Below are 27,995 nucleotides of genomic sequence, written 5' to 3' on the forward strand. Positions count from 1 at the left end.
TACCTTATTGAGTTTATTGCCTTGATAAAATAATGTTTATCAACATTTCAAAATCAAATTAATTAAAAAAATTGTTTTCGTTAAAATTATTTATTTAAAAATTTTAATGCAATGTAGTTCATAGGTGGATATGATATCTATAATATTCATTTGATACATTGAAATTGTGTAGATGTTTAGTTATTACTATTATTATGTTTAGTAAATATATAATTGTATTAATTAGTATGTATTCGCTGGTTATAGACTTATAGAGCTATATCTGTGGAATAGATTAGCTCGAGCTAGAGAATAAGTTAATAATTAAAATATTTAACAACAGAAAATAGTTTTAGTTTTGCACAGCTAATGAACAATGATATTATAAAAAACAAATTGTGTTTACTGAAAGTCGAAAGATCAATAATATCTGTGGGGGCATAATAAATTGTAAAAGTTGTCCTATACTTATATTTAGAAAATTGTATACACTATATAATAATATGTAGGTATAATTTGGGGTAGGTACCTACGTATAATCTATATATTTTAAATTTTTATTTGATTTTACGATCATTATTTATATCATACCTATAGAGTAATAAACGCTTGTATTGAACGGGCTCATATTCAGACTGATTAATACTAATTTTATGACTACCTTTTAAAGAGCTGGTTTAGCACTCTGTTTTTTAAACTAACGGAGGCCGGAGCTAAACGTGCAGATCATAATTTGATCTTAAAATTTTCGACGCTACGCAATTGTAAGTCGGAGACAACACATGCTGGTATAACGTCCTCTTAACTGTTTAAAGTAATAAACGATATAGACCATCAAACTAAATGAATATAATTTCTTAAGTTATCACAAATAAATGGTAATAGCCAATAGGTACACTAACGCCGTCGCCTATCGTTATCGATTACTCCTTGATGCTAAATATTTATACATTATGCTGTAGATACATATACTTACTAAATACATCATACATCTATACATATTACCTACATATTCGATAAGTATACCTTTACATTAGTTGATCTGTACTGCTAAATAGTTTATTTGAGCTAGTACAAGTTCAATTTATAGAGATTCTGCCCCTAAATAATTAGATTTGTATATTGTAGTCTCCCGGGTAACGGCCGTTACCCTAATATCTTCGATTTATGGAGGGGACTGAAATTTATTACGAATTTTATTCGAATTATAGAGGTTTTCTCGTGAGAATTAGGGTTTAGTTCGATTTGGATTTTTTTGAACCATTAAGGATCTACTTCTATGACATTTAAATTTGTAATAGATTTTTTAGCATTCGTAAATTGCTATATTTTATAAATTATATAGGTAGGTAGGTACCAAGGTACCTACAACCTAACCTCAACGAAATCAACTCTTGATTATACATTCGTGTAGTGTACAGTTTAAATTATACTACACTAGAATGTATTATTGTAAAGCTTTTGCATACGATTGGGTATTTGGGAAATACACTATACAGTATACACAATCGATAATGGATACGTATTGCTGAATGTATTAATAAAGTGCTTAACGAATTAGAACTATGAGTGATGACAGAACATTTTCGTTGCAAAAGGTTTTGAAAAACAAATCCTATTATTTAATATCGAAAAGCTCCAACACAAAAATCGAACAAAACCATGCAGTTGGTTCATATATCTTGCATGATGGCACCTAGTTAAATATCGCCAAAGGCACCACCGGTACGCACCGCAATCATCATCCGGATCTACAGTTAACCAAATTGTTTTTATCATATTATTTAGCCTTAGTTAGGCATTCACTATAAAATGAAGTGCCAATATATAATACCAATGCGGCAATGCATAGAAATACAGATGAAGCCAACACAAGCTAGCCAATTTTGTTCATTCATAAATATTATCATTAACAGTTACATAATACGAGTATCTATGTAATATGTTTGTTATTATTGCATTGATTATGGTACTATACATACTAAAAGTGCATAACTATCACAGTAGGTAGGTAATAAATAATAGTAGGTACTAAGTAGTTATACTTATAATATAAAACAATTATTTTAATTAATTTAATCATAGTTGATAAAATATTTGATTTGATTTTTCATCATTATAAGTAAATATAGGTATCTAAATATTTATTTAGGTAATTATTATTATTTATTATGAATATGGATTTATTGTTATATGTGTTTGACATGAATGATCGCATATTGATAATTAGTGGATGATCTTTGCTTATTCTTATTGCTTATTCTGGTAATAGCAATATCCTAACGTCGTAGGTATGAGGTCTTAAGTTATACACCATTGTTTCACTGAACTTTTGATGCATTTAAGTTTATTGGTTGATGGTACGGGATTGAGTCCCCAATTATAACAAGATAGTTTAATTTTTAATTCATGTAAATGTATCATTTTGGATTCTGAGTGACGTGTTTATTGATTTTACAATGATGGTTTTTTTTTTAAACATTATATAGTACCCGAAATAATGCTTTGATTTCTAACTTCAGTATCTTTTCTGATGGGAAAGTGAATCTAGTTGGTGCAGTTGTTTTCAAAAGCGAAAAACGAAAAAAAAATACTTAAGAAAAAACAGGAATTTTTACGCAAAATCGGTTTTTGACAAAATTGACTTGGTTTTTGGTGTAGATAACTGTAAAAATATTTCCGGATATACATGAAATTTTTACTGCAAGTTTATATTAGCATTTTCTAACACCATTACATTTTCAAAAATTTAAAATATTTCGATTCATGTTGAGCAATTTATAGGCATATAACATTTTCAAATTTCATTCGTTTTTTAAAAATTAATGTTGATAAAATACAATTTGGTGTCAAAAAACTTGAAAATGTAATGCAAGGTTCCTCATAAGTTGTTGTTAAAATGGAAATAAAATAAAAGTTGAACTCAAAATCCACAATAATATTTTATGAGAGTCTGAAGTTAGAATTTTTGCATTTTTCATCAAAATGACGAAAATATGAAAATTATTAAGAGTTAGAAATGCATAAAAACTCATATTTTTTGTATATCTAAGATTTGAACATTTAATATAAGATTCCACAGTAGTTTATCTACTTTTAACAAAATAAAAATGTTCAGCGCACGGAAAAAAATAAATACTAAAATATTATAGTTAAAGAAATTATAGTAAATGTAACTATTTAATAGGTAAAATAACTAAAATGATTTACTTATTATCACTATTTATATATAGTTATTTGTTATAGCAATGTGTACTATATTTTATAGTTAACGCAGTTTTTAATTTTTGTATTAACTAAAAAATATAGTTAAAATAGTTAACTAATATTAATAGTTTAATGTATTATAAAATTAAGTATAATGTATACTTTGTATTAAATAACATTGTTCTGGAAAATACGATTTTCCCTATTAGTAATGAATTCGTTTAAAGCCGTTTACAGTAACTATTAAGTCGTTAAATAAAAATAAAATAAATGGTCTGTCTGGACTCTGGACATTCGCGCGTTATGAAGAAAATTGTAGATTTGACGAACTAAGCTAACATTACCTATAATACTCATTAGTCATTATTATATATCTGATACCTCCGATGATCTTCTTTGAAAACGCGTTTACGATTTAGCTAATGTTCGTTTGGATTTTATATGAGTGAATGCTACAAAAACATTTACTACAAGTACCTACTACGAATTAAAATTAATTTTAACTTATGTGATTATATATTAAGCAATGGGTAAGGTTTATTGCTACCAATCATACAATTTTAGAGACTAAATTATTTTACAATAACTGCAGAGACTGATATTTTACTGTTAATCCCAATCATATTTAATTTTTATACCACCAACTATTTACAGATTTATCAACATCAAATATGTACTACACTCTCCACGATTCCAAATATTCTGTGACCTTGTTACTTTCAATATAGTTAATAGTTAATACAAAATGCCTAAATACACCTCTATTTAAAAAAATTTAAATGTGACTACAGTGCATGTCTATAAAGGCAAAGGATGTACCTATTTAAAAAGTACCTTTGCCCTTTGTTATTAAACATCAATACCTAAGTAGGTAGTATAATATTTTATTTTTGTTAAAATATTGTAATATATCACATAGGAAATATTTTCATATTCAACATTCTCTATTTGTTTTATTTCTTTTTTTATGTAATCTGTAATAATGCATTCACCCGCAGTATTCTAAATTATAATTTAATATTTATTATAATTACATATACGTAAGTAGGTAGGTAGATAAAAACTATTTTTTAATATTCTTAACCAATTCGTATAAATATAAATATTGCAGTAGGTATTGCACAATACTACTACACTAGGTAATAATTTAACCATAAATAAATTATTATGTCTGTTACACGTGTATTTTTATGTAAACATATATAGGTATAAATATATATTTTAGCATATTATAATATGTGACAAGTAATTAAATTTGTTTTGCCAATGTATTATTTCGTATATGTAATTTAGATATGGATGAATTCACCAAAAATTGGTTAAATGACGTGGGGCTTAAACATTTAGTCAATAAGTTTGAAGATAAAGTATTTTGATTTTTAAATTAAAACACGAATAGGGATACCCAATATTATTTTTGGTTCCTTTTTTTAATTACCCTATGAGTAATGATTTAATACTGTAATATTGAGTATTAATATTATTTTCTATAACTAAGTAGTCATACAAATAAAACCAATTTAACTTTGATGTGAATGAAATATTTCAATACACTTTTCAAACGAGTTTTACTGACTTACCATTGATGGCGTTTATGTGTTTTCTTTGTCTCACACACACGTAAAAGTAAATCTACGTTTACCCATCCGACGCTTAGTACAGCTTATTCATAGTTATTATTAGCAAATTTACATTTATCGAATTTGTAGATGTGAATATAAACTGTACTTGAGCGAAAAGTTTTGTTTTTATATGTTTGTTTTAAAACTATTTATACATATTTTTAATTTTAAATAATTCAAGTATTTAAAACACATTAAAAAATTTAAAAATATAGAAAAAAACTCTTAGCTCAAGCACAGTTTATGTTTTCCTCTAAAAGTTCGGTAATACGTACGTCATTTTTCTCTACAATTAACCATAAACAAACTGTACTCTGTACCTATAGTTAAAATCCGGTACGTGTAGATTTGTTATGTTACGAGTGTCTGATGTGTATAACACGGGTATGTCCTTTTAAGATACCTAAGTATTTCATTTAATTATAGTTGTTAGTATATTATACTACACAATATTAATTTTCAGAAAAATAAATTAGTGAAACTAATTTGTTGTTGTTGACGGAATCAATGTTAATTAATTAATTTCCAAAAATGGGTCAAAGGGCTTCGATATTAAATGAGTTGGAAAAATTAAAAAAATCAAATGAAGTAAATATGCCTATATTACGTATATACAATGCCTAATTTTATAAATAACGATATTTTTTAAATTGAAATTAATTCACAAATAAGTATTCCTCACTCTTAATTTTTTATTTACTTGTAAGGCTGCCCAATTTGAAAACGATAAGCCTATAACAATTGAATCATTGATGAACATGGGTATTGTTATACAAGAAAAAGGTAACTAATAAGTGATAAAAGTGATAAAATGTAGTTTTCCTAACTTAGACTAGGTGTATTTAATTGTAAGATAATCATTTATTTTCATTGTTATAATTAAATATAAATTACTCATTATAGATTTAATATACACTCCAGATCCTTTGAATACAATTGTAATAGATGATACTACAAACAAATATGGTACTTATCAGTTATCATAATATCATTTTCCACCAATCATTTATTTAAATAATTAAATATTGAACTATTTTAGTATTATTATTTATATAAAAATAATAAAATAATAACAATAAATATATGTAATATATACCTACCTACATAAAGTTACCAATATATTTTGTACTTAATTTGAATAGATGTATCAAAACCAACCATAACTAATAGAAGCATTTTTGATGTGCAGATACTGAAGGTTCTGTAGATAGTGAGCAACGCATAGATAGAAATTCTAGTAATTGTAGAAAATGTTAAAATAATTTTTTTATACTAATGATTACAAAATTTAAGTTATAGACAATTTCATTAAAACAATATTGGAACAATTCCAAGATGGTCTCATTATACTCCAACATTATGTTCCAAATGGATGTTTAAGTTCTAAAATGAGAAATAGACTTTGTGGAGTGTTAATTAAACATGAATTATTCAAATCTGAAGGGGCAAATAAAATTGATACTTTACGATTTTCAAAAATTGCAAAAGGTTCATATTTTATCTTTAAATTGTTTTAGAGTGTGGTATAATTTATAAATATTTAATTTGTAGTTGTAAGCATTAGACAAAATTATTTTAAATATAGATCATTAATTTTGTTACTGTCTATAATACCTACCTATTAGGTACACATTTTAACTTTTTAATTTTTTTTTATTTTTATGTAAATGAGAACTTAATTTTTGTTTTAATTTCTAATATAACATCAACCTATAAATATTTTCAACATCATTATTTTGATGAATCAATTTTTGTTTTTATTAATATTTAAAAATGTATTTGTTAATGTATCAGTTTTAGGAGAAAGTATCATGACTGATCCGTTAAAAAATGTTTTGTCATAACATAAAGTTTATAGCATGTTATTTTACTTAAACATTAAATTCATAATAATATTACAAACTTTTTTTATTTATTAAGGTTTTTTAAAAATAACAAATAATATGTATTAACACTGAAATGTCCATATTTTAGGTATAGAAGAATTATTTCCTTCAGAAACCCAACATGTTTATTTCATTCCTTATTACAAGAAGGGAATAAAGTTAGCCCTAAAAGAGGGAAATTGTATGATAAGTATTGCAATAGCAAAAAAGAAATAAGAAAAATCAGTACACAAACCTTGTGATAAACAAAATGAAGTTTTCTCAAATTTAGAAGGTCATGATAATATAATTACTTTTTAGTATACTAATTATAAATTAAAATGTACCCTTAATCAAATATTTTTTTTTGTTTAATTTAAATAGCAACTTATTAGGTACCCTATATTTAAACTAATTTATTAACTATATATTTATCATATCAAACAGATATTTTAGATTCACTTGTTTGGTTAAAGCACAATATTGAACCGGAATTCACATTATACCAGCTATGGACAGAAACTGTTCATTATCGTTTAAGTAAACATAATATTGATAATAATGATAATCTTAAATATCCTGCATTAACAAAACCAACAGGTCACATACTTGTAAGTTAAGTTACACTAATTATAAACAGTTTTCCTTTTAATACCTACCTATATAACTCTGTTGAACATTTATTTATTTATAATAGGGACCTACGAGTACTCATTTACCTAATATTATAGTACCTATATTTAATTTTAACAAATTCACATATAGTTAAAATGTTTAATATTTGAAAGATATTATTTTTAATTATTGTATTTTAAAAATAAGTAGGTATTCTGTAAACAAATGTGCCTATTAAAGATTACTATTTAATCATATTTTAGATTAATATGGATTTTGATCATTTATTCCCTAAAAAAGATCAATGACTCATCCAAAAGTTTGACATTTTTAAAGAAATTTTAAAATTATATTTAAAAAACAAAGAAATTAATTTTTTTTTTATTTATTATAATTAAATGTTTCAGCATATTGCATGCTATTACAAGTAGATTACAGTTTAGAAGTTTAGATTACGGTTTATACAATAGAATATGGAATGGGGATTGTAGATAATTTTAATGAGGTTTGTTGATAAAAGATTTAATATTGGAAATAATGACTGCTATGGGAATATTGTTGTTAGTTTGCTTAAAATTACAGTTATCAGAGAAATTAATGGATTTAATAAAATTTTGAGTTCGTTCAAGATGTTTGACGTTGAATTTGAATTTGAATTTGTAGTACTGGATATTGGTTGGGCGGCTGTTACACTGGCATATGATGGGCCGGACCAGGGTGCATGCGATGCATGACGACGTGAGGTGTCTTGTTATTTAGGTATTTCTGTCTTTTTTGGTTTGTTTGTAGATTTTGTCAGTTTTTTGTAAATTATACAACCTTTGTATAATTTGAATTTGAATGAACAAAACTTGGTCAAAAAAATTTTAACACCTGATATATTGGGTAAGTTTTTACTATGATATCGGTATAATACTAACAATTATTATAGAATAATATTAACTACCTACAACTTACTATAATTAATAACTATCATTGTTTTAGAAGATGATGATTTAGCTGCAATTCAAATATTGCCTTACCTATTCAAGCCAGTAAATATTAAAGTCTCCAAAAAGTCAACAGCTGATGATGAAAATATTACAAAGTACTTAATGAGGAAACCGTCAAAACTGGAACAAGCTAGTGCTGTCATAGTCAACATTACTATAAGTTTAAAATGATTTATTAATTTACTTTATATTTTGGTCTGGAAAAGTTTAAGGGCAGGTAGTTTGACCACAGAAAAGATTAGGTACTTATATGATATAATATAATATAATATACTACCTATTTACATTTAGATTTGGTCTTTTTTTTTATTTATTTTGATATTTTTTTATAATATCAACAAGGTCCTATAGCAATATGACATGCTCACACATAATACTGGTGTCACCAGTTATTACAATAACACTACCTATATTTCTGTATAGTATATAAATATTAAAATATGTGTAGTGTATTGTATAATATGCATATATTATATAAGTACTAATATGCCTCATTATGCGTAGGTAGGTCGTAAGTACCTAAACCTATGTGTCCATCATATTTTATAGTATACATTATTTATATCAAATACTTAATCTGTACATTCTAAATTATTGTAACATAGAATTCTGTAATTAAGGTATATAATTAAATTAACTTTAATCTATAGTTGTTTATTACACATAGAACGTGAATGATCTCAAGACTACGCATCAACATAAAATCGACAGAGCATTCAATTGTGGTCTAACGGTTCAACCCTACGTTGCCATTGTGGGGAATTCAAATGATACAATTGGCTACTACACAGTAATAAATGATATTTATTATAAACTTGAAACCCCCATTAAAGCATTAGACATATGTTTTAAATCATTTCACTCATTAAATTTGCAATATCCCCAAGAAGCCGAACAAATTTGGTGGTTTATACAAGATTATTTTTTTAAAATAACAGATAAATCAGAAAAAAATTTATAGAGGTTCAGTGTTTGATAAAATATTTGGAATCAATATAGGTAATTACATAATTGTAATTACTAATAATTATTAGTATAATATAGGTAATAACTTTATACCTAAATTTAAAAAATTTCTACCTACTAGTAATATATTAGTATCTATAAAGTAAATGGGTATAATGAAGTATTAATTGTTTAAAAATAATTTGTGCCTATAACTATTATCTATTCACTATAAAAAAATTAAAGCATGTTTTAGATATTTATATTTAAAATTTTTTTCTGTATCTACCATACCTACCTGGCTTAAACAATATGTTATAGGCACCTATAGTACCTATTCAAAGTACCTACTGTTGTACATATACATAACAAAATTATAAAAAATAAAAACAATGATGCAAAATTGAATAAAGCCGAATCAGCAAAATTGCTACCACTACATAAGGCGACGTCTGCGACGGGAGCGGGGCTGTTCAGTTTTTGGATCACTCATTGTCGAGGCTAACAAGCAGTTTTTTTTGACGTTTCTTTTTATTATTTGTTTTTGATATTCTTTAATATATTATATTTAATTCCTTTAACCAAGTGTTACTGTTTTATTTACGATTATTTTAGAATATTTTATCTTGAGTGTAAAGAGGCGTTGGCGGTGGAAAAACACTTTTGAAAAGGATATTAAGACACTGTAATACTTACTTTCTCGTCCAGTACTCGTTATCGTGGTCAGTCGAGAAAGAGGAAGACTTTGCCTAGGTTAAAGACATCTCACTCTCAAACATCCAGTACTCGTTATCGTGGTCAGTTGTTAGAGAGTAAAGTAACTTTAGAGTAGTATTGTGTAAACCCTGTTTGGACCTAGTTTAATTATCTTTTGTGCAGTACTCGTCATCGTGGTCACCAAAAGAATAATTTAAATAAAGTTCATACAGCAGATATCGATAATTTACTTGTTTGACGGTTAGAGAATAAGAAACCGAAAGATATCTGTTGTATACGTCAAGCCTTTGCGTGGCGTATACGACACTACTATATGCACTATGTAGATTGAAGATATAAATGTATATTATTATTATATGTATTTATTGCATTCTTATATTTTTAATTTAATGCTATACTTACCATTAATATTTATTTTCCAAATAGTAAAACTGTTCAAATATTGTACTCATAATACTTTTCTACCAATTTAGATTTTAGATTAAGTACCTACTTGTTTTTGTTAACCTTTAATTACATTATTTTTATTGAATGCACCTTATACCTATAATATACCTAGCTGGTAATTAAATTTGTTAAAAAAGTTCAAAAATATTTTTGTATTGTAATTAAAATTTTCAAAATGGTTATGTATGGTTTTTTTATGTAATTACGAGGCACTATGCATAAGTCATTTGTTTATGCATTTCAATTTATACCACAATTTAAACTCAATCAAAACATTTAATTGTCCATTACAGGATTGTCTTAGAATATTTAATATTATCGATACTTATAAAAGACACCTTAAACAGCATGATTATGATTCTAAATCATAAATATCTGTTAATTCACAACTAACGCTAAATGATAACAAACTCACCAGTGTTCGTTGAAGATACAATAACAACATTATTTAATATAAATTTAAATATCTTAGATGATATTAAACAAAATGATAATATCCCTCCATTTGATGATTTAAAAAAATTACGATTAAATGCTTTAAGTATGATATGTAAATGGTATAGCGATACCGTTATTCCCAGAAATAAAATTGATAATTTAATTGATGATGTCCAAGATTTTATTGACTCAATTGTGTCGATTTTTAGTTTTAAAATAAATAAATGTATTGATAAATGTTGTGATACTATTGTTAAAGATGAATTATCGGTGGTGTTTAGTGAGATGAAAGTATTATCAGATCCCTTCGTTAATATGAAATCGGAGTACACGCGATTTAAAACACTCGATGAACTTGGTGTATTTATTCGTCCAAAAGAAATAGTTACTGGGCATAGACTAGGTGACAAATTAATTGATGGTAGGGTTGTATTAGAAAACGTGGAAGTTAAAATATGTGTGATTCCACTTAGAGATATTTTTAAAAAAGTCCTAGAACACTCAAATTTATTAGATGTCATACTAAGTTATATAGAAAATATGAAATCGTGCAATAAATTCGTTTACAACTTTATGCACGTACGTTTCACCAGCCCCCCCCCCCCCATTTCAATTTTCAAAACAATTGTTGGCTAAATATTTAGCGTACAATTAGCTTGAATTGTCGTGACTAATTTTGAAATTTGCGGGGCACAAGATCAACTTCAAAAGTAAAAATAGGGTAGGGGGCTTGTAGAAACGTTTCTACGACCCCCCTCAACCAAATTTTAAGTAATAAGGGATTTTTTTCCATCCTAATAATTAACGTGCAATTAGCGTGAATTTGCGTGACCTGTTTCGAAACCTTACGCCCAGGCCCCTGGCATCATGCAAATCCCCTTTATTACCTATATTATTGTTATAATACGTTAACATGCAAAAGTGAATTCTTAACATTTTATATTGATTGTGATACTCTATACTGATACGGGATGGGCAACTCAAAGTAACTAGCGGGCCACTTTTAAATACTTTAAAATCTAGCGGGCCGCAGTGCATAGGAGAAAGCAAAAAAAAATAGTATGTTAGCTATGCCATTATAAATATATATTTAGACATTTAATAATTTAGTTTCGGTTTAAAACTAGATAAGAATTTATATCTACATTTCATCAAAAAATGTAATAAAATAAAATACAGATAAGCGCTAAAATTATATGAAGTAATTTGAAAATGTAGCGCGGGCCAGATAAAAAAGGTACGCGGGCCGCATGATATATAGAGTCTATAGTATCATCTTCGTTTATTCAATATCACGTTTAATTATTTATTGTAATCATAATATGTCGTTCAAGTAATAGGTTTTTAATTTTGTCATGTGAACATAGAAATAGTAGGTACTTAATATATATTTTAAATATAGTTTTTTTTTTTATTAAGTCATATTAATGAGACATATTCCGTAAAAGAATAATGTTTCTTTTATTAATAAAACTACAAAAACATAATTACCAATTGTGTTCAGAAAACAAATAAATAAAAAAAACATAATAAAAATCATAACACCTTATTGAGAACAAATTATTTCGAAAAATAGTATAAACTTTTTAATACTATTTTTGTACTGATTTAATTATTTAAAAGTTATCTTATTTTCCACAATCAATAATAATAATAATAAAAAAATGTAAATGTTAATAAAATAATTTTAATGTTTTTTGTTTTTAGTATACCTACCTAAGTACATATGTAGTACATATTGTATTTATTTAAATATATAGTAAGACATAAGATGTTGACATAACATGTTGTCACATGCTGACATAAAAACATAAAGAGTTGAATATTTCATAAAAGATACCTATATGGTTTTATTGTATTTTATGTAGCGACTATGTTTCTTCTTACCAGTAATCCCATCTCTTTTGGGTTTTTCATCTGACCATTACCATTCATTTTCTCTGTTTTTGAGAAGGTTTTTCAGTGGCAAAATATGGACAATGAGGTGCTAGCATCAGAACAAATTAACCCACAAATCAATTATTCTTAGAAAATGCCTGTAATAGTATCAGCATTTCTTAAAGATTTTTCTGTCTTTTAATAATTAATCTTTTTTTTAATGTTGCGTACCTAGTTTCTTAACTAATATTAATTAAAACACTATAGCAATGGAATTAGCATTAAAATATAGTTATTTCATATGGTTGGTCTAACTCAGCTGTTCCCAAACTTTTTCCCATTGTGGCACATTATTATTAGTTTTTATAAGTCACGACACACTTTGGATAAATATTATATACTTATCGAATAATAGGTATATAATGATGTCGGGTATGATTATCATTATTATTATCGTTTTATATATCACAGAATATCATAGAACTAGAATTGAACTATTATGCAAACAACATCAAGCACACGTTTCACACTAAAATTTATAATTATATCTTTTTATTTGTGAATTTAAAGTTAATTTTTGTATTAATTATTTTAATTTTTATTATACATTTTAATATTTTGAAAAAATCATTTTATGTTTTTTTATAAAAAAAAAGTTCAAGTTGTTGCGGCACACCTTTCAAATTTCACGGCACACACTTTGGGAAACACTGGTCTAACTTATAGGTACTAATTCAGTGGTGGCTATATCCTATGCTGGATGTGTTGCTTGAGAAACACATTCAAAATTTGGTGTGTGGGTGGGTACCCGGATGGATTTTGGGTACTTGTGTAATTTTTTATCATACTATGACTTATAATTAAAACAAAACAATACTAAATACAAGTTCTGGAATAAATCGTTTTCAGACGAATATGTTATGATTAATAAATTATTATGTTATGTCATTTTGTATGCTTAGTTATAATTGTTATAAATAAAGATTTTATAATAGTAGTATAGAAATGTATATAGTAATAATATGGTATGTTATATTATTTACTGCTCTAATATATTGCCTATAATTCTTCCTTGAAGTAATTTATTATATCTAAATTTTAAACTAAACTATGAGTAACCTAAACATTTGAAATTATGAGAATATAATATTATTATATTATCATCATCATTATTTTTTATTTATATTTAATATATACAATATTGTATGGTATTGTACAGTACATAGTTTTTGATTTGGTTGTTCTTGTTTAAACTTTAAAGTTATAAGTAGGTATAATTAATTTTGTAACCAATTTAAAATATAGTGTTGTATATATATTTTTAAATTATCACATAGTTTAAATAACACCTAAAGATTAGAAAAATATGTGAACCAGTACCCACTGCAGATTGAATATTGGTAATTTGTATTTTCTAAAAAATATTGGAAGGTGGTTGGGTCCTCAGAAATATTTTCAGCAACACATATTTTTTTGAGGATAGCTGGTACTATTATGTAAACAATAATAATTATTTTTAAACAATATTACAATTTTTAGAATAAATGGTTATTAACAGTATGATTGTCATAAAACTTAACAAAATAAAAAGACACAACATTAACTTTTTTTTTTTTCATCGTTATCCTCATATTTTAATTTTATAATAAAGTTACCACATTTCTTACAGCTATCAGGAAGATGTAAATTATATTTTTTATTGAATGTTTCTTGAAAAATAAAAAGTGATACTGATTCATGAATCTCTTCTTTATAAAATTTATACATGCGTTTAATATTATTTTAGATCTGGAGCTAAATATTTTTTGTTAACTCTTTTTTTTCTAGAATAATGTGATTTGTATGGAGGGAATTTGTTCATAAAATGTTCTACATACTGTATTTTTAAATCACTTGTTTTGTTATTGTGTACATGTTTTCCTCTTTTATCAGCGGGGGTGGGGTCAGAGAAATAGATTTTGATTTTGAAATTCTAGTGTTCCAACAGATATACAAAATATATATATTTTTTAAGGATTTGCATACATTCTCCTCTTTGCATGATCAATGGGTAAATAGCAGGTATATCCTATTAAAATTTCTTGATGATTTTTAGTTTAAGTTCACTGGGCTATATACAATAGTCTGAAAAAATTTACACTTTATTAGGTACTCTACCTTTGTAAAAGTTAAAACTTAAAAGTATCAAATTTTTAGAAATATTCTCCTCTTTAACTATGGTTTGAATTAAATAATTAAATTTTTAATTTAAATTCTGTAGGTAAAATGTTGTACTTACATACTTTACTTGCCTATATGATAAATTATAATTAATATCATATGATGGAAGTCATAAGAATCATAGGAATGTAATGTTTTGCATATTTCAAAATTAATACACTTAATTAAAAACAATTAAAATTGATTTTTTATTTATTGATTTTTATAAATTAAGGATACTTTGGGGGGGGGGCTAAGCCTCCATAGCCCCCCCCCCCTCCCATATTTGCGCCGCTGGTTGTTACATAAATTTGTAAAACTCATAACATTTTATAACCAATTAAAAATATATAGTAATCACTAATCACTAATAATCTTTTTTTAAGTGTGGAAAACTGGAAAAGTATTCATGATTACAATAAATAATTAAACGTGATATTGACTAAACGAAGATGATACTATAGAGTGTCACAACCAATATAAAATATTAAGAATTCACTTTTGCATGTTAACGTATTAAAACAATAATATAGGTAATAAAGGGGATTTGTATGATGCCAGGGGCCTGGGCGTAAGGTTTCGAAACAGGTCACGCAAATTCACGCTAATTGCACGCTAATTATTGGCGTTAAAAAAAATACAAAAGTTTTTTTTTGTCGTCAGGGAGGGGTTGGCGAAATTGGTAAAAGGGGGCATAGCGCCTTGTACTCGGGGCTTTGGGCGTACGGTTTAGAAACAGGTCACGCAAATTCACGCTAATTGCACGCTAATTATTAGGATGGAAAAAAACCCCTTATTACTTAAAATTTGGTTGAGGGGGGCCTTAGAAACGTTTCTACAAGCCCCCTACCCTATTTTTACTTTTGAAGTTGATCTTGTGCATCGCAAATTTCAAAATTAGTCACGCCAATTCAAGCTATTTGTACGCTAAATATTTAACCAAAAAAATTTTGAAAATTGAAATGGGAGGGGGGGGGCTGGTGAAACGTACGTACTTTCTGCAACCTCAAAAATGGCGAGAAAAATGTAAAAATCTTCCAGCCAAAATTATTTTCCCTTTATTTTTATATTTTGATGATTTTAAGGTTAATAATCCGCTATAGGTTCACATGCTGGTAACCAAAAGTTCGGTGCAATTTAGCAATTATAGCTTGTATGCCTCCTGAATTATCGTCGTTGTTGGATAATATTTTTTTGGCGTCACTTTTTAAAACTGATGACAAAAAATATTTTGGGAATAATGTAATTTTTAAAGATTTAATTGCAGAGCTAAATTATTTAGAATCTGCCGGTATTTTCGTTACGGTTAATTATAAAGTTTACAATATTTTCTTCTCTTTGGGTTTAATTATAGACGATAACTTGGGGTTACATTCAATATTAGGATTTACGGAAAGTCTTGTGGCAAAATATCCGTAGCGATTTTGTAAAACAATAAAATATGAATGCTATGTAAAAACAATTCAAGTTGATACAAATCTTCGAAACCGCACAAATTATGACGATGATATCCTTCAGAAAGACATATCAATAACAAGAATTAAAGAACATGTGTGTGGAATCAATTAAATTAATTTCATGTAACGGAGAATTACTGTGTTGATATTATGCATGACATGTTAGAGGGTGTGTGTAATTACAATATTGGTTTAATGTTGAAAATTATGATTTTTGATTTGAAATACTTTTCAATCGATATTTTAAATAATAGAATAGAATTTTTTGATTATGGATTAATCGATATCCGAAGAAGACCAACTTTGATACTTGGCGAAACTTTAAAAAGTAAAGGTAAAATTAAAATGTCCGCCAGTGAAATGCTTTGTTTTGTAAAGAACTTGGGGTTAATTATTGGTGATTTAGTTCCCCGTAATTCCAAAATTTGGTCAATTTATATTATACTCGACAAAATTTTAAATATTATATTATCTAAGTGGACTAAAACTGATTTAATCACAGAGCACCACACTATATATATCTAAAAATATTTCGTACCAATTTAAAACCTAAACACCATCATATGAATCATTACCCACTAATACATAACAAATCTGGTCCACTATCATTATTTTGGTCAATGAGGTTTGAAGGTAAGCATAGAGAACTAAAAAATACAGCTAATTCGATAACTTCTAGCAAAAATATACAAAAAACATTATCGATTAAACCACAGTTAAGATTGTCATGCAGACTATTGTCAACTAAAAATAATTATTATACCATTCCGATCGAAATAGGACCATTATCGAAATTATTGCCAGTGGACATAGATTTGTATAATACATACTCCGGCAATTATGATTTGAATAACAGTGATGTATATTTTGTTTCGTGGGTAATTATCAATGGAGTTTCATATAACACCAAAAGTATGTCTGTAATTATTAATGTGTGTGATGAAAATAATGATTTATTACCTTTATTTGGATTGATTAAATGTATTTTTATTATAAAAAATGAACCATTTATTATATATAATTTATTTGATACTATTAACTATGATGAACACTTTGGTGCATTATATGGTAAAGTTTTCTTCCAAATTAAGTCATATAAAAATTAATGAATTAGAAAATATTTTTCCTGTTCACCATAAAAGTATTTCTAATGGAAATATATTTATAAAAAGGTTATTAAAAGTATAATATTATTCTATTTTACTATTAAACTTGTAACTATACATCTATATAAATGTTGTATCATGTTAATGTATTACACATCCTGTATTATACATTTACAATGAATATATTATTTTTATTTTAAATGTTATATACCTTCTTAATGTTTTTAAAAAAAAATATTTAAATATTTTACTTATCCATACAATTATCATGTATTAAATGTATTTAAATTATCAATAAAAAAAATTAAATGTGTATTAAAGCGGTTTTTTTTGATATTTTTTTTGTATCTCGCTTTTGTTATTAATCTATTAATCCTCCGATTGGTTTGCAATTGATTTAAGTTGTGCCTATAATCATTTTATTATTATATATATATATATAAAAAATAAACTTATTTGAATGGGAATTACCTACTGGTTATTATAAATAATAGTAAATAGATATTACTAAAAAAAAAATCAAATAGGAATAAGTACTACAATTTATAGTTGTAGTTGTTTCAAATTGTAGTTCAGTCAACTGTTTTTAATAGTAAACACTTATTTATTTTTAGTAATTGTCACTAAGCTCATAGTAGGGATAAATGTAAATATTGTTCAATCAAACTAAATTAAAACGTATTTAGCACTACAAAAATATAGTAAAAAAGACTGCATATTTCAGTTCGAATAACTATAATAACTTTACTATAATATTGTAGTAAATCTGACTAATCTTATAGCTACTATCCCTATAGCAATTATAAAATACAGTCAATCCTACTATTTTTATAGTACAAATAACTGTTATGTTTTTTCCGTGCGGATAGACGAGTTAAATTTTTATGACGTTAGATATTCATTCGATTTATCACAGAACGATTTTCTAATTTTGTTGTAATTGAATATGTATAACGAATCACAGTAAATGCTTAATATTTATACCAAATTCTATAGCTTGATAAAATTTTCGAAATATTTTGACTCGTTTTGATCTGTTTACGAACATTTTTAATTTTCAACTTTTTTAGTTTTTTTCTATAACCACCAAGAAAATTTTATTCATTGGACCAAAAAGCTTGAAAATTTAATAAAATAGGCTTCTCATAAGTTGTTATATAGCAGTTGAGAAATATTTAAGATCCATATGCACAATCAAAATCTCGAAAATTTAAAAACTTTTTTCTAGTCAAATAATTATAAAAAAAATCAATTTTTATAGCTAAGGATTAAAAATTTAAAACAAGGATTCTGTTTAACAGTACAAACTGTATCCAAAAAATCTTAAAAAACATAAAACATAATTTTTTGTTTACAGACATTTTAAGCTCAAATTTCAACGAAATTACATATTAAAACCAAGACCAAAGATTTTAGTTATTTTGTTGTACCTAATTTAAAAATATTATTTGTAGGTGCTTGAAACTTTTAGAGTATATTTTATAAGATTATATTTTATACACACCATTACATTTAGAAATACGATTTTTTTCGTCAAAAATGAATTTAACCTACTGTATAGTGTTAATGTCTAATAGTAAAATAAATATATTTAATCACAATAATATCATATAATATACTTTTGTAATAATTAATATTATAGGCTAAAGGATTGTCTTCGACCAGAATCGTTTTTGTATATAATGAATTTATATTATTATTGAATTCAAATTGAACACGTCCATACAAATACGTTTTAGTCTCTCTTGGCACCCAAATGTAGGTACAGTAGAGCGTTACCCACTTTCTCGCTTCTTTTTCTTCTTTAAAATTCTTTTAAAATGCTTAATTTATTTGAAAAATACAGGTGATTCGATGACTTACCTACTAGTTGAAAATTTAACAGTATGCATTGTCCAAATCGAAACTAAGCAGAATCTAAATCAACCTTAATCAGGCAATGCTGATAAACTGACAAAATATATTAAAAATGCAAACAGCTTCACATCTTAAGAAATGAAACATTTATCACATTTGATGAAAATTATCCTTTAATAAGTTTAGATATGTTGCAGAATTTTAATGAAAAACGATGTGAATCTTATATAAGACTCACTAGTAATAAAATGTTCTATAAATATTTGAAATGCTGTAAAAGAAAATTAAGTGTAACTTTTAATTTACTATTTGCATTAGAACAAAAAAGTAAATATTTCGGAAAACATTACTAAGAAAATAATGTACTTCTGTTAAAAAAGTTTTTACTAAACCAGTTTCCGACAAGATGGATTTTGTTTTTTTTTTGTAATTCAAAAATGTACAAATTACTATAAATACTTGATATTTTCACTAAATATGTATTAGCCTTTAGTACCTACATTACTATTATAGCTCTAGGCTGAGCGTCTGAGCAACTATTAGAGTGAACTACCCAATTTTTAAATAAGCATTTTCTGTACATGATAACATTTAAAAAATATTTTACTCTTTCTGAGCTTCGTGAGCATTTTTTCCAAATTATTGCTGATAAACAATTTTTTGCTCGGTTAAAAACTTGAAAATGCAACGCAATAAGGTTCCTTACGTTGTTGTATTGGTGTAATTTTTTTTAAAAAAAGGTTAAGCTTAATTCACATTTATTTTTATTGAATTTTTAAATCAGTACTTTAAAATTTTATGCAATTTATATATATTATATAGTCTACTATTAGAGATTAGAATAACGTATTAATATAGATAACTTAAATACTAAATAAATATTATTTTTTTCACACAAGTTGTATAATTTATTTGTTGCCTATAGTAACACGTGTGTGTATAATATTTCTACCTAATGATTTCAAATTTTGTAAATTTTCAAAAACGCATTTTATTTCTGAAGGACACATTTTAAATGGAACACAATTGCCCGTTGAATAAAGTTCAACTCGGTAAGTAAATTATCGCATTAATATGAATTGAGTTGAATTAACAATTGTTATTTCACAACAGTTAGCAAGTTTGTCAATATACGTTTAGATGATTGTTTTTAAATATCTAGGCAAAATATCGAAAAATTAGTATATAATTAATGAAAAATATTATTTTTTAATCATAAGAACGATTTATAGGTGTCAAGTAATGGTGCAAAATACTTCAAAGCACGTTTTGCAGGGTAGACTTTCCTAACTTTTCTTCATTGTATTATGGCCAATCACTTCTTGACTTTATTCCTTATAAATTATAATAATATCTAGATTCACACTTAGGTACCCCAAAATTGATATTGGAATATTGCTAGTGGGACGAATCTAATGAAGATAATGTAAGGAATAAAACCCAGTCTAAAGATAAATTAAAAACATTTTTACACACTTCAGAACAGATTTTATAATGTTTGAAATAATGAAATATTTTTATCTATAGGATATCATACCTGGAATTTGCTTCATACTATGGTGGCAAACTATCCAGACGAACCTTCACACCAAGAACAGGAAGATGTACACCAATTTTTTAAACTACTCGGCCGTCTGTATCCTTGTCAAGCATGTGGTCGTGATTTTTCTCATCTGTAAGTTACACACATATAATTTTATGATGCTGTAGAACTTATTTGTTGGTTGGTAGGTACCTTATGTCTTATGTGCCATTAATATTAATTTTAATATTTAGATCAGAATATTTATATATATAGATCAGAATAAATATATATATATATATATATATTTATAGATCAGAATAAATCAGGGGCGGCTTCTGAGACATGGTTGGGGGAGGGGGGGGGCAAGTCATAATTTTCAGAAAAATGTCTCTATTATAATAGGTTTTTTTTGTCATTTTGTAGTTAACAATATGACATTTTTAAGAAATACAGGCTGGGAGGGCCTAGGGCCACCCTTGAAATAAATATGCCTGATATGCCTAGTAAACATTTACATTTTTCAAGTATACTGATCTAGCTTTTTCGTTCATAGGTTAACCCAACGACCACCAGTAACTAACTCTCAGAATACATTATCTGAATGGCTATGTTCTGTACACAACGATGTGAATCAAAAAATTGGAAAACCATTTTTCAATTGTAACAAAGTAAATGAAAGATGGAGAGATGGATGGAATGATGGAAGCTGTGATTAAAATATAAATGTATAATATGTGCTTATTATATAATTGTTTTATTAGATACATAAATATTGTAACATATTATTTATTTTTAGATTTCAAAATACAGTTTGAGATTTTAAGCTGTATGTTAGAACTTAGAAGCGTTGTCATAAACATTGTACCTAAATACTAAATAGAAAGCTCAATAGTTTTATTTATTTCACATAATCAAATTAATTAGGTATATAAGAACGCCTATAGTTAAATTTTAATGGATGGTATTTATTGGTAAACAGTACACACTGAATAGAAAACATGCAAAATTAAATAATAATTAAATGTCCATCTATTTTAGTTACTAATTTTGGAAATATTTTTTTATATAAAATTACTACCTACTACCTATTGTCGTATATGCACTTTTCAAGTGATATACCTCTATACCGACGTTTGAGGCGCCAAAAGACCATAAATTAACCGGTTACAGTTTGGCTCTCAAAAGTCGATATCGTTACTTTACTGCTTAGACTTTTCAATCCTCAACGACCATGAATTAACCGGTTACAAATTGGATTGAAAAGAATACAATAACGTAAGATTACCTTTACCGTTTAAACCTGAAATCCTCAACGACCATAAATTAACCGGTTACAGATTGGATTCAAGGAGTACGGCAAATTGTGTGACTACTCAAACAGAACAGATAATTTTTGGGGGTCGGAAACACTTTTTATTGAAAATGAACATAAATAAAACACTTAAACTAATTCGGATCGCCTAGCCCGTATTACGACCGCCACCAGAAGGTCGTCGTACCCGCGTCCTCGCGGAGCGACACTCAGCGACGACCCGACCTCTCGTGCCTGCGCTTACGGCGACGTTATATACAAAATATTATTGTCGCCTCAGCACATTTAGCTTCCTAGGCTTGACCTATCCTAATATCTTAATTGCTAAAAATATTCCTACCTAAGTAAAATAATTATACCGACGACTGTCTACAATATACGACACTATATACCTATACCTACTGTATATTTCATTAAGACAATAATCAATGTATTTTTTTTTTAGTCTGTTTTCAGGCATCAATTTTTGTAGCAGTTAAAATGCTTCATAACTTTGAGGGTGATTTTAGGTAGAATTTCTATCCAATTGATACTTTGGCATTAGGGAATCAAGAGTAAAAAATTGCTAGTAATTTTCGAAATTGTCTGGAAAAACTTTCAAAAAGATAACGAAATATCAAATTTTTCTGCAATATTTTATGACTATATACAAATGTTATAATTTGTATTCATTAAAGTACAATTGTCATTATTTTTTAAGCTAATGTGGAAATATGTACTTATTAATTTCGTACAATTATAACCAGTTGAATATTATGTTAATATTATCAACAAAACGGTTTCGTCAAAAATAATTAGATACGGTAATTAGTAGGAATATTTATTTTTTTTATAATTTATTTGTTATAAAACGAAGGCTAATAATATTTGTAGTTTAATGGAAGCTCAGGTATTTCAAAAAGTTGTGGAGGTTCGGGGCCCTGAGCGTTAGGCATCATACAAATTGGGATTGCACTTTTTACCTAAATTAAATGGTCGAACTGCACTCGAGTAAAAAAAAGTAATGATAGAACTGAACTATTGTTCAAAAAAAATGTTGAACAAAATTGTATTTCAATGAAAGCTATACAGTTATTTTTGATATGATTTAATAAGCACGAAGAACCACGTCATTTACCTTGAAAAATTATTTCAAATTCAGCAAAAAGAGAAAAGTAGCTAACCAATTGGTATTAGACTATTAAAAATTATTATGGAAAATATTGTCAACGGTTCTGCAGAACTCACATATTTATTTGATAGTTGCAACATAAATAGAATACGAAAAAATATCAACTATGAACATAAAAAAACTATCAGATTTTACCAAAATCTCTTGACACTCATGATACTATCAACAAATTACAAATTAAAAGAAATATACTCACAACATAATAATATTTTCACCCAAAAAATATTTTAAATATATTTATGAAAAAACAATTATTTTTGTGGATTGCGTGTTTTCACATTGCCTGAAGTTGTTTTTATCAAATGTTCACACTGCATACAGTTCACAGTTATTATTACGAGTACCTGCGTACCATTAATCCGTATTTTGCTTCCAAATAAAACTGTAGATACGTATAAAAACATGTTTAAATTAATTTGTGAAAAATGCAATGAATTAGGCTTGATATTTAAGCAAAATTTATTTGTAGCGGCAAGCAATTCATTATGCTGTCTATGAAAATGAAATGTTTCCTCTATGTATATAAATAATAGGTTGTAGATTCCATTTATCTCAAATATGGTGTCTCAAAATACAGAATTTGGGCCTTGTTACTGATTACGAATCTAAAACAGAAATTGGAAAATGGCTTCGTAGAATATTTGGTTTAAGTTTTTTGAATTCAGTTGAAATTGGCGAATCTTATACAAGTGATTTAATGTCAACTGCTATACCAGAAAATAACGCTGTTCAAGAATTTAGTTATTATTTAGTAGATAATTATATATCTAATGAGGCACTTTTTTTCGCATCCAAATTTGGACATCGAATTCGATTTCTAGTCAAAGGACTACAAATTCACGTGAGTCATTCTCCGCAAAGTTTAACAAATTATATTCGTTCCACATCCAAATATATATGTGTTAATTTGTTTGTTTCTTTTAACACAATTGCAAATAGATACTTATATTTCAATATATAATACTGACACAAAACCTTCACAAGACACTGACAAAGATTAGAGTTTTTGAAATCAGTTTCTTATAATTACTACAAAATATAATTAAAAATACAAGATATAATACTAATTTGACAAGTTTAAAAAACGTTTTTAAAAAAAATATTACACATTTATCACATTTACTACATCATAATATGTATATTAACTATAATTAACATAATTATATATATACAATAACTCATTTTTAACCACACCTATGATTAAAATCATTGTCAATCCTAAGCCTGTAAGTGGGAAGGGAAATGATTTGACCCTTTTTGAACTCGAGTTCAGTTCCAAGATAACCTGCTTTTAATTATAGTGCAGTTTTATCATTACCTATATTTACCCGAGTGGCCGAGTGCAGTTCGACCATTACCTTTCTTCAACCCAAGTATAATTGGACTAAAATAAATGCGATTCAACCTTACTCATACAAATCGAGGCTGGTTTATATGGTCCATATTTTGTGTCTAAGGTACACCCTTTATTAATTTCTTGATCCACCTCTGCTTTTGTGTAATGTTTGGTTACAATTTAATTTTATCCAAACCACAAACTTCACAATTTTGTCTAGGTATCTTTTAATTTTGAGTTGCCGTTCACAAACAATTGTACCCAGATTTCCAATTGGTGTTTTTAAAATCTGATTTGGAAGTATCATTACTATATTTGACATTTAGAAAGCAATATTTTTTTAGAAATGCTAAAATACCCATTTTAAGGGTTTCCCATAAATATTAAGATTACTTGAGATTCTATTTTTTGTTTTCACGTTTCATACAAATCAATGATGGCCAATTTATTGAGCTAATTTTTGTAAATATTTCAAGTTGAATTATTTATTTCAATTATTATTCTATATTCTGATACATATTTAAATAATAGTAATATGTTTGTAGTGTAATTTTGGCAGGAGATGGGCATAGATAGTAATATTAATATAATATTAATTACTATTAATATTAAATATATGTATAATAACATTTATGTATTTATTATAAATAGGTGTTTGAGTGTATAAACGAGAACAAACACGATGAGACACTCAAACTCAGTACATTTATTATATATTTAATAATATTTTAAAGTTAGCATCTATATCACTTTTTACAGTAAGCACTTTACAAGCATCTGCTACAACTGTTGCTTATATAAAATAATATACGCAAGACACAAGGGACCGTTCAACCGTTGTGAATCGTGGGTGTACCTATTTGTTGTGCGTGTAGCGGAGGTTTTCGTCGACAGATTTATATTTTTGACAAAAAATCGATTTACCCCAGTCGCAAAATGTATACTTGTTTACTTAGCCGCCCACCCGTCATGCGTTCGCAACATAATGTATATATATATACCTTTATACATACATACATTTACTATACATGGTGGTTCGTCAATATTTAATAATAATATGATCGTCGCGTACTATTATTATAACAGTAGCCCATACATAACACTATTCTACGCGCATGTTAAATATCGCTTCGACATTTTAGAGTGATGGTCGCACGCATTTCGTTGTAAATCCATGTATTGTATACATGAAGCAGAGGCCAGGGACTTAGAGAGTTAAATCAAACTAAAACAAGTTTCCTCGTAATTCGTATGATAAAACACATTTTTAGAACAATTGATAAAATTGACGATACATTTTTTTGTGAAATGTTTGGAATTTTTCTTTAAGCAATAAGTAATAACAGTGGTGATATTGATAATGAGTAATGACTAATAATAAATACAAATGTATAATACCCATAAGAACTTAAAACCAAGTTATAAGTTTGTAAAATATATTAAAAACCACCAACTCCCATGAGAACATAGATCCATATCCAATATCCATATACCTAATGATGTTCCATATTTAAATTTGTGAAAAGGTCGATTTACTCTCAACATTAAAAGAGTGTTACAACATATTAACATTATTAATATTAAAGTACCTATTTTATTGTTGATGTGTATAATTATAAATAATACAGTGAAAACTGTGTAATGCCGATCCTGAATAAAACGGAAAACTATCCAATACGGAATTTTTTTATGGTCTCGGCATTTTCCTATAGATTTATATAGACGCCGGGCCTCAACGAAACAGAACCTTCCTAACGCGGAAATAGGACAATTTTGTAGGTCCAATGCAAGTAAAAATCTTGCATAAATCGGAAATATGACACGAGGCACGTTGCGTTGATGTGAGTATGTATAGGTACCTACATCGTAAAACGAAAATTAAGATAAACTGCACTACATAAGATAATTCGTATTTTTGGTTATCGTATATCTGCGATACAAACTTATCCCATATGTACAGCTGTGATACAGTTGTGCACCAAAAATTTTACACTGAACAGTGAATCAAAAATAAGTTAAGTATATAAAGTATTAAAGTAAAGTAATACATTAAATTTATAAATAGTCTCTAACTCAAAAATAAAAATTATAAATGTTACGTAAGCTAATTTTTAAATATGAAAAATGTAAACGAATTTATAATTAGGAATTTTTCTTTTCTATTCAATAAAGCGGAAAACTGCTTAAAGCGGAATTTTCGGTCTGTCCCATGCTTTTCCTCATTAGACAGTTTTCACTACATATTAATTTCATAAGTTATTATTTTGTTTAAATAAAAAATTACTTAACAATTGATATACATTCTTATATTATTTATGCACATATAATACGATATTAATGCCGATGTAAGTCTATTAAAGTAAAATTTTTAAATAAATATATAGATGAAAGAACAATCAACTATTGTATTATGAACTGAAAATGAAACTACGTTTAAATTATATTGGTAACAAGTTATTAACTCGTGTACCAATTCAAAAGTCGTAAAAATTAAAAACTTTTTGATTTTATTTACCTATTTGTTTATTTTGTAATTGTTGAAATATCATGACTTGCTATTACAATAGGTAAGTTTCAAGAATAAAAAAAATAATAAAAATCTTGTGTGATAGATAGTTTTGTGTAAATTACAATAAACCTATATAATTGTTTTTGATTTCTTAATTTTTGACTATCGTCAATCGTACATACTTCATGTCAACAAAATTGATAATTAAAATAGACTGGGAGCTACTGACTATTCGACTTAGCCCATTTTAGCTCACTTGGTTTCTTACGGTCTATAGAAATACGAAATTGGGCCTCCCGAATACAATAAAAAATTGACAAGCTTTACAAAAATGTTTTTATGTTTAAGTCCGGATTTTGTATAATATATTTAAATAATCTAGAATTAATTGGTGTTAGTGGCATACGCTTTAAAATTGGTTGATTTTTTTTTAATTCTCCACCCGCCGAGCTGGTTCACGCGTTAGCCGATTATTTATTGTACTCGCGGACTCAATTCTATAGACTATAAATAAATCGAATGAGCTAAACTGGGTAAGGTCAAACCGTCAGTAGCTCCAAGTCTAAAATGTTATATAGGGTTGTACCAACAAACTACAGTCGGGCGTGGCGCGATAACGAAAAGAGTCACGAGTACTCAGAACATTGAACATTGTAATTTGTAATGCGGATGTTAATAATCGGGAAATTTAAAACTGCTATTCGCAACTCGCAAGAGCTATGACTAAAATTCATTCTTTTTGTGGTATCAGGAATTGCGTAGGACTACAGATGGACTTTCAAAATATAAAATAGATAGATTTGAATTGTGTTTGTATG

General features: G+C 27.0%; 1 protein-coding gene across 2 annotated transcripts; it reads left to right on the top strand.

Annotated features, from left to right (window-relative positions):
- The first annotated feature begins 19,820 nt into the window (after positions 1–19,820).
- Positions 19,821–21,870, top strand: LOC111035632 (FAD-linked sulfhydryl oxidase ALR-like). 2 transcript variants are annotated; one of them, XM_022317337.1, is made up of 4 exons: positions 19,821–20,376; positions 20,852–20,999; positions 21,403–21,574; positions 21,646–21,870. In XM_022317337.1, exons 1-3 carry the CDS (start codon positions 20,340–20,342, stop codon positions 21,563–21,565), a joined length of 348 nt encoding a protein of 115 aa, XP_022173029.1. In that variant the 5' UTR covers positions 19,821–20,339; the 3' UTR covers positions 21,566–21,574; positions 21,646–21,870. The 2 variants fall into 2 exon arrangements, with proteins under 2 accessions (XP_022173029.1, XP_022173021.1); XM_022317329.1 differs by having other exon boundaries at positions 21,403–21,870.
- The last annotated feature ends 6,125 nt before the right edge of the window (positions 21,871–27,995 follow it).

Source organism: Myzus persicae, unplaced genomic scaffold (genome assembly GCF_001856785.1).
Source record: "Myzus persicae strain clone G006 unplaced genomic scaffold, MPER_G0061.0, whole genome shotgun sequence".
Taxonomy (NCBI): Eukaryota; Metazoa; Arthropoda; class Insecta; order Hemiptera; family Aphididae; genus Myzus; species Myzus persicae.

Excerpts from the sequence above, each read along its gene's own strand:
- LOC111035632 (XM_022317329.1), top strand. The coding sequence starts at position 20,340 with ATGGAACACAATTGCCCGTTGAATAAAGTTCAACTCG. Across the intron at positions 20,377-20,851 it reads GTTGAATAAAGTTCAACTCG|GATATCATACCTGGAATTTG; the intron begins GTAAGTAAATTA and ends TTTTATCTATAG. Across the intron at positions 21,000-21,402 it reads GGTCGTGATTTTTCTCATCT|GTTAACCCAACGACCACCAG; the intron begins GTAAGTTACACA and ends TTTCGTTCATAG.